At 37.0% G+C, this 9,505-nt stretch overlaps 1 protein-coding gene across 1 annotated transcript; it reads right to left on the minus strand.

Annotated features, from left to right (window-relative positions):
- Positions 1-4,403: 4,403 nt before the first annotated feature.
- LOC129485823 (prothymosin alpha-like) lies at positions 4,404-5,855 on the minus strand. The gene has a single exon (XM_055284833.2). It carries the CDS (start codon positions 5,741-5,743, stop codon positions 5,411-5,413), a length of 333 nt encoding a protein of 110 aa, XP_055140808.1. The 5' UTR covers positions 5,744-5,855; the 3' UTR covers positions 4,404-5,410.
- Between the last annotated feature and the right edge of the window lie 3,650 nt (positions 5,856-9,505).

A 9,505-nucleotide genomic window follows, 5' to 3' on the forward strand; every position in this document is an offset into this window, starting at 1 on the left:
GAAAGACGATTCTGGTGGATGTATAGAAGTCGGATTGAAATTGACTGCAGAGATGGATGAGAAGATAGACAAGGCCCATGCACTAGTTAGAGAGCCATTGTACTAACGCAGATGAGAAATAAAGAAGGTTGCCTCATTATGGAGAGATGCTGAGAACAAAAAGGGCAAAAAATGTTCAAAAGTCAAGTAGAAAGGTTTCATAAATGGATTTGAATTGGGGACGATCAAGAAAGGGTAATATAACAAAATGACTCTGAGCCTCCTAATGTAAATAATGGAGAGCAAGTTTGTCATAATTTCAGAAACAGTCTGGAATTTGAGCATGGAGCTCTAATGTAAAAAGGTCATTGGCTAAATGCCTGTTAGGAAAGATACATGGAGTATAAGTTAATCTACACACTTTATGTAATGTATAAACTACAAATCAATCTGTGTTTTAGCACCACATATAAAATATTAGTAAATTTAGGGAAACGTATAAGTCAAATTACCTATTTATGTAAGGTCACATGCAGCATTGTCTTTTTAGCACATTGTCTGGCACAGATTAAACAGCTATGTAGAGAAACTATGAGTATGAGGAGAGCTACAACAAAGAACCTCTTTTGTCAAGTCATTCTGTCAGTATCTCTATTAGATATTTGCTTCAATTATTTCATAGGAAGGAATAATGAGAAGAACATGTAAGGAGAGATTTTTTTATAATTCTAGATATAGATCATTTGTTAAATGACATCAGTGAACTTAGTCAATGCTGAACTAATTTATTATTTACAAAGAACTAGAAGTCATTTGACCATTCAAAAGATGTATGCTAGATTTGTAGGTTTTTTAAGATCAATTTTTAAAAAATCCAAATTGTTTCTTCAATCTAACAAATACAGTGAATGTAGTTATAATGAAAAAACCTCCTCAGAAAAAATCATGTTAGTATGTTATGTGAAATCTGGGTAAAGTCAACTTAGTAACTAATGAAACTGCATTTTATTTATGTGAGTGTTTGCAAATACATAGCAGAAAGTCAAGTTTCACTGTGGATTTCAAGGAAGTTGCCACAAAGCAATCTTTGACAAAAATCTCTCAGCCAAGTTCTGCAATGTCAAGTGTAACAGATTCGATAATTGCATGTTTATCTAACATGGAGATAAGATGGCTTCTGATCTAGTGTTACACCAATAAAAGTATGTCATAGGTCAGCAAGAGCTGTTAAATTAGGTCAAGTACATGCTCCATGTGTGTGAATGTGTTTATACGCACACTAGCTTTATGAAACTGAAATCCAATCTATGGTATCACAGTTATCACAAACAGCCCCAAACTAGGCTTAATGAAGTGTGATATTTCTATCTTGGGTATGTTATAGTATACTTAAATATAAGGTAATATAACAATATATTTTCAAGTTTTTGAATATTAAAACGATTCTTATTAATCACTGGACTGGCTATTAAATTCTCATTAGGCAAAATGGAAAGGTTTTAAGAAATAAAGGGAAAAGCAATCATTACTGAGCTGAAGAAAATAATTAAGCTTTAAAGCAGGTGATTCTGTGAACTTAGGTTGTTTTACCACTGTGAATTGAAGATGTCTTGTTTGTTTCCACCTCTTTAATGTATAATTGTGAAAGTAGTAATGCTTAAAATGTTTCTATTATAAATTTTCCCATTTACAAATTAATACAATCTTATTAGACCACTAGATGCGATGTTATTGATTTTTCACAGTAGAACTTAACAGATATTCTAAGGTTGCTTCACATTCTTTAGAGAACTCTCAAATACAGTGTGTTAGTTCTTCCTCAAAAATCTCATAACAAAACTGGAGGTAGTTGAGGCATCATGGAAGGCATGAGGCAAAGAAACTGGGACTCTGATCATTTATGTGGCTTTCCCAAAATAACACAGCAGTTTTAGTGACTTGACTCTTCAAATTGTTTCTTTTTGGGGGGATGAATTTTTGTAACCTGCAGAAAGAGACACTATCTCTTATAATGATCATACCAGTTTGCTAAGATTGCTGTAACAAAGTACTACAAACTAGATGGCTTAAACAACAGAAATTTTTCTCTGAGTTCTGGAGGCTAGAAGTCAGAAATCAAGGTGTTGGCAAGGTGGGTTCCTTCTGAGAGCTGTGAAGGAAAGATCTGTTCTGGGCCTCTCTTCTTGATTTGTAGATGGTTGCCTTCATGTTCACATGGCATTCTCCCCGTATCTTCATATCTTCTCTCTGTACATATCTGTGTCCAAATTTTCCCTGTTTATAAGGCATACAGCCATATTGGAGTAAGGCCTAGCCTAACAACCTTATTTTAACTTGATTACCTCTATAAAAATCCTGTTTTTCAATGAAGGTCACATTCTAAGGTAGTGAAAGTTAGAACTTCAACATAGAATTTTGGTGGAGCACAATTCAGGCCATAGCAATGACCTTTGGCCACACACCCAACAATGTGATATGGCTGTTCTCCGAATTGCTAGCAACCTCTGTGCTGGGATGGATGGTGGGTACCTGCAAGTCCCACCTTTCTTTCAGTTGACCTGCTCATTTATGGAGTCACTTTTGTGCTCTGTGAACCTGCTCCCCTTGTCCATAGTTTACTGTTCCACAGCAGTCAGCTGAGTTAGTCATATTTTCCTTGGAATTTGGAACTGGGGGACCAAGAGCCACTGATCTGTATAGGCTGAATTATTGAAATGTAGGCAAATAAATTCAGAAGCTCTGGGGCAGCTCTCCAGTCCATGGCCTTTGCCGTACTTATTTCATGGCTGTTGGTATTCTTCTTGGGATTCTATGAGAAACCCCATCCCCCAGCTCCCTCTCTCTTTCTCTCCCTTACTCTCTTTCTTCTCTTTTTTATCTTTCTTTCTTTTCTCCTTCTTTCTTTCTCTTTCTTTCTGTCTTTCTTTCTTTTTCTTTCTTTCTTTCTTTCTTTGTCTGTCTGTCTGTCTTTCTTTCTTTCTTCCTTCCTTCCTTCCTCCTCCCTCCAGCCCTCCCTCTCTTCCTTCCTCCCTCCCTGTCTCTTCCTTCCTCCCTCCCTCTCTTCCTTCCTTCCTTCCCTTATTATTTTTGAGTGTATTCATCTTGAACTTGTTTAAAATTTATTTATGTTTCTTACAACACAAAAATCTTGGTTAAGAAAGGGGTGGCTTACTAGATTTGTCATCATTTAAATTTTTTAAAGATACACTTTTCTCTGAATCTCAATATACAGAAAAAATAAGCAGAGTCTACTATGATGAAAGGAGGAGGTGTGTGCCCTCCCAGGTGCTCCTTCCAGTTTTTTCTTACTCCCCACCATCTCCACCTCCACAGGCATCCTGTTGCTGAGGGATGTCTCTGGAACCCTGGGTCTTTGCCTTGAAAAACATGATGGTGTCTCACCCAGCTCCCAATTCGTGGGGCTTTAAACGTCTTCCTCTATTTGTCATCAAAAATCCATTGATTTTTTAGAAAGTAACTGAGTTTGGGAAAATTATTTTCTATGTATGAATAACCAGTGTCAAAAATATGGCTCCCTAAGAAGTTGGAGCCAATGAGTTTCCAAATAGGTGAAAACATGCCTTGAGATTTCTAACTAGAAATCCAAGAGTATAACTTTCCCAAATTACTTAAAAAACAAGGGTTTTCCTATTTCTGACTGTGCTTGTTGTTTGTTCAAATTTTGGGGGGTTATTTGTTATTTTCAATACTGTAGAGTTTGATGAATGAAGGAAAGTAGATTCCAATTACAAATAAGTGATCATCAGTATAACAGAAGTTTTTTTCCCTAAAAAATCATGTGAATGAAATTGCCATTAATTGAGCAAGATATGCTGATAGTATCTTTCCTTTATTTTTGTGAAGAGAAATTTAATGTAGCCTGTCTGCAACTCTTAAGACATGCAGGGAATATAAGGAAGACTAAAATGATCTCATTAATGGGTCCTTGTTTTGATTATAAAATTTTAAACACTAGTATTAAATAAGGATCTTACGTTCTTCATCCTGAATAAGGTGTGCATGAGGGGTTGCATGCAGAGGTAGAATTAGGGTCTCCATGTATATCAGGTGGGACATAATCAGCATTTCAAACTTCAGGCACTCCTGACTTGCTCCATGGTTCACATTTTCAATAGAAATGTGCAATGATGTCTCATCTTAAATTGATTATTCTTGTTTTTGAATTTAAAAAAATCACCAGGCAAGAACTGAACTGCCTTTGACCATCTAAGGAACCTACTGGGTCTTACTTTCCATGTCTGTAATAAAACCTCTACGTTATAATATTTTATATTTCTACTGATTTTGGAAAGCACATGCTATAAATCAATTTCTGATCAATGATGCTGCATTGCATGAGTCCAGGTGCCACTTTTTATGTAAAGCACATGGCAACCCAGATTTGATGTCAATATTTTAATCAATTATATCTTTTTTTTTTAGAACAACTCAGCAAAATAAAATTCCTGTTTATTGTTGGACAACATTGTTTCACACATACATCAAACAGGCCAAAAAAATAAACAGCAACTTCATAGACAAAAAAGGAAAAAAAGAAACCTTTTATCTTTGTCCTTTTTAACCATCTCATACCAACCAACTACTTATAGTACAGCTAAGTACATACACAAAAAAGTTACTGGAATGCTCGGAATAAGATTGTTTTCTGTTGTCATTTTTGCTTTTTTTTTACAAGGCTTTTTTTCTCCTTTGAGATTATAATGAACATAGTCACACCACAAGTAAAGTCAGAAGGAGGACAGAGAACACGCTCTGAAGGCTGGTTTGGTCATCTGAGATCATTAAAAATGGCTGACCCGCCGGGCGCAGTGGCTCACGCTTGTAATCCCAGCACTTTGGGAGGCCGAGGCGGGCGGATCACGAGGTCAGGAGATCGAGACCACAGTGAAACCCCGTCTCTACTAAAAATACAAAAAATTAGCTGGGCATGGTGGCGGGCGCCTGTAGTTCCAGCTACTCGGAGAGGCTGAGGCAGGAGAATGGCGTGAACCCGGGAGGCGGAGCTTGCAGTGAGCCGAGATTGCGCCACTGCACTCCAGCCTGGGCGACAGGGAGAGGCTCCCTCCGTCTCAAAAAAAAAAAAAAAAAAAAAAAAATGGCTGACCCTAACAATCCGTACAAAAATATAAAATGTAAATAAAAAATACAAACAAATTTCCTTTTTAAAATACTTTTAAGAAAAAAAGCAGGGCCTTGGAAGTTTTGGTTCTTTTTTCCTCCCCTGTTGCAAATTCTCATGGTTTGGGTTGGGTGGTGGAGAGCGCGTGTCATCTGCGGGTGGCACTGCCCACGGTGGGCGGGTGGGCCTCTCTACTCGAAGGTGACCACGTTTAGATTCTGAGACGGGAAGTGGAGGGTGAATAGGTCACGGCGGCCTTTTTTTTTAGTTTAACTTTTCCTTTTTTGCTGTCTAGTCATCTTCGTCGGTCTTCTGCTTTTTGGTATCAACATCGTCATCCTCATCATCTTCAGCTGCCCGCTTGCCCGTAGCTGACTCAGCTTCCTCATCTTCATCTCTATCCTTTTCCTCACCATCACCTTCTTCTTCCTTCTCCTCTTCCTCCCCACCTTCTTCCTCTTCTTCATCTACCTCATTGTCAGCCTCCTGCTCCCCATTTTCCTTATTAGCATTCCCGTTAGCTGGGGCGTCTCTTCCATTTTCCGCCTCTTCCACAACTTCCTTCTTCTCCGTTAAGTTCTTGGTGGTGATTTCGGAGCTGGTGTCTACGGCTGCGTCGGACATGGTGGGGCATGCCGGTGATCCGATGCAGGGGATTAAAAAGAAAGCGAGAGTTCAGGGACTCTGGCGATAAAGCTGCTGGAGTCCGCGGCGGCGGAGGAGGCTTGCGGCGGAGCCGGCTGCGGCGAGCAAGGCGGCGGACAAGGTACGATGCAAAGATGGCTTTTCAGAGCAGCCAGTGGGGTTAATCAATTATATCTTATTCTCGTTGCAATTAGTTAGCATGATGCCAGATTTTACTAAGCATACCCAGTTCAATTTACATACACATAAATCACTGGCAAATTCCTTTGGCATTTCAATATGAGAGATACTAAGCTCTCTCAGTAATCTTTAGAATATAATTTCCATTTTGAAAAATAAATTAGCCAGAAATCAAAAAAAATTTTTAAAAACCATCTATAGTGAGGAAGAGAATGTTACAACATTAATTCATTTCCTAGACGAAAAAATATTTCCTTTTTTTGTTTGGTCAATTCTTTTTCATCTGAAGATAAACAATAAAGAACAAAAGTAAAACTTAGAGAAACATTATTCATTCAGACCTTCCCATAAGTGATGCCTTCTCCTCAGATCTTCTGTGAAAAAAGGTTTTTTACAGACAGGGTCTGGCTGTGTTGTCTCAGTTTGAGTGCAGTGGTCAATCATAGGTCATTGCAACCTCAAGCAATCCTCCTACCTCAGCCTCCCGAGGAGCTAGGACTAGAGGCATGTGCCTCCATGCCCAACTAAGTTCTCTTAATTTACTTTTTGTGGAGACAGGGTCTTGCTATGTTGCCCAGGCTAGTCTTGAACTCCTAGCCTCAAGCAATCCTCTCACCTCAGCCTCCCAAAGTGCTGAGATTACAGGAATCAGCCACCGTGCTAGGAAATGGATCTTGTTTCTAATATCATCCTTCATTGACCAATCTACAGCAGCTACCAGTTACTTTCAACCCTATTACTTTGGTTTAATTATTTTCCTTGAATTTATCACTATCCTATGTTTTTGATTATTAATTAATTTATTATATGTATCTCTACTAGAATAGACTTCATGATTATGGGAACATTGCCTTATTCATGTCAATTGTATTCTCAATGTTTACTATAGTGTCTAGCACGCAGCAGAGATGCAGTTGATATTTGTTGAAGAAATGAATAATAGTGCCCTGCCTATCTCAAAAGAGAAGAAGAGTGTACTGATTAAGAATAAACCAGAGAATGACAACCCAGTTTCAAATCCAAGAAGGATTAGCTACATAATTTGAAGAACCTAGTACAAAATTAAAATGCAGGACGCATTATTCAATACGTTTTAAAAATGTTGAGACAGCAACAGTACAGCATTAGTTAGTGTGGACCCATTTAAAGGATGGGTTCTTTTCAAAGCAACTGCATAGGTTACATGGCCATGAAGGTGGATGTAAATGATCTTGGGCAAGACGCTGGGGATGTGACCAAGGATTTTCATTTGTGCACCTGGATGAAAGGATTTGTTATTAATAAAGAATTCTGAAGAATGCTGGTAAAGGAGAGGTTTTTAATTTTTAAAATTTTAAGGCATTTTGGGGGGCTGTTCTTCAGAAAATCAAGTGATCAGTTTTAGAAATGTGAACTTTTACAATGTTGAATTTCAAAAGAATTCAAAAGATAGAGACTTCAAAAGATTTCAAAAATTTGGAGCTTCTCCGTATGATGCAGAAGAAACTACTAGCCTTAATGTAGTGCTGTCATCCCAGTGCATCTTTTTTGTTTCTCCATGTAACTGTGCATCCAAAATAGAGTATATATTACATATTTTCAACCTTGTTAATGGACATTATACTGGATAGATAGTATTGCATTTTTAACTCTCTCACTATTATATCATATAAAATGTATCTGGGTTTTGTATGTATTTTAATTTATTTCAACTAAGGTATACTATGCCATTGAATGAATATTATTATTACATTCTTTTTATGACAGATATTTAAGCAGTTTCCTCTTTACATCATAAAGTGCTACAGGTATTATTGTATATGTGTTTCTATGCACCTATGCTAGAGTTTCATTAAGAATTATATCTGGATGATAAACTACTGAATTGAAGGATATGGACATCTTCAGCCAGACATGGTATAACTGTTTTTATATGTGTTACATAAACTCATTCTCCCATTAGACTCCAGAGTTGATAATTATTCATACCGTCATCCACATCATTTTAGTTTTGTAAGACTTCTTTTTCTATTGCCAGTCAGATGAGTTGGAAAAAACACTCACTTCATTTTATTCTGCATTTCTCTTATTTCTACTGAGTTGGGCATTGTGTTATATTATTTTCATGAATATTCTATTGTGATTGTCTGTAAATTCCCTATTTATATCATCTGCTGATCTTTCTATTGGATTGTTTATAGTTTTTTATTAATTTATAAGTATTTTGTTTCTGGATGCTAATTCTTGATGGTTAGATGTATCACGAATAATATCCTGAATCTATTGCTTTCTTTTATTTGTTTTGGATGTCTTTGTCATGAAGATCCAGAAGCAAGTAAAAACCTCAAATGGCTTAGACATGTATAATATATAATTTTCTTATACAGCAAGGATTCTAGAGTAGCTATCTTAAGGATTTAGTCAACTCAGTGGTTTCCGTAATCATCCAGGATCTGAGTTCTTTCCACCTTTCAGCTCAGTCAGCCTTAATGTTTCTCTTTCGTCCTTTGGCTTGTTCCCTTCTTTCCAATTGGGTGGCTGCCACATGGGCATCACATACAGACATGGAAAGAACTAGCTGAAAGCTGCTGATGTAACATTTTAAAAGCAACAAATCTTTCTGATGAACACCATTACATTTCTCAGTCTCACTGGCTACCCAAAAACCAATCCTGTGTGAAAAGAATGGTAAAAGTCAATGATTAACTTAGTCTTCTATAGGATTTTCTGCTGAGCTGAGAACGGTGTCCTCTGCTTTGAGAGATAAGAATCTGAACACCACAAGAGTTCTGTTAGCAAGGAAGATGGAAAAGATGTCCACTTTGTAGATGGGTTCTTTTCAAAGCAACTGCATTGGTTGCACGGCCACGAAGCTGGCTGTAAATGATCTTGGGCAAGACGCTGGGGATGTGACCAGGGATTTTCATTTGTGCACCTGGATGAAAGAATTTGTTATTAATAAAGAATTCTGAGGAATGCTGGTAAAGGAGAGGTTTTTAATTTTTAAATTTTAAGGCGTTTTGGGGGGCTATTGTAAATAAATCCCTGGTCAATTGTATTTTATAAGCATTTATTGCTGATTTATATGGATACTGATGATTATATGTTGATCTTTTTATAAGGAAGCTTGCTGAATTTCCTTTTTAACCAAATGTAGTAATACATTTGTATAGAACTTTTATGAATACTGTATATTTGAAGGGCAATTTTGTATTTTTCTTTTTATTATTTATTTTCTTTGTTTTATTTTATTGGCTAGGACTTTTGATATGATGTTAAGTAATAGCAGTTATAGCACATTTGTCTTGTTCTTATTTTAATGGGAACTTTTATTTTCCAAATGGATTCATATACTAGAACTAATTTCAATCTGTGGACATTTCTAAGAGATGTATATCAGAGCCATGTATATAAAATTTGTATTGGTCACGCACAGAAGAAATTGGCTATCTGGTAAGGCCTTAGGATTCCTACTGGAAGAAGTTTCCAAGCAATAGCTTGCCAACTTCTTTGTAAGTATATTGTAAGAATCGTTCAAGATTACCCCAAAAACAGAACTGTCCCATCCCTGGCTTGTACTCA

The sequence above is a fragment of the Symphalangus syndactylus genome, chromosome 7 (genome assembly GCF_028878055.3).
Source record: "Symphalangus syndactylus isolate Jambi chromosome 7, NHGRI_mSymSyn1-v2.1_pri, whole genome shotgun sequence".
Classification (NCBI taxonomy): Eukaryota; Metazoa; Chordata; class Mammalia; order Primates; family Hylobatidae; genus Symphalangus; species Symphalangus syndactylus.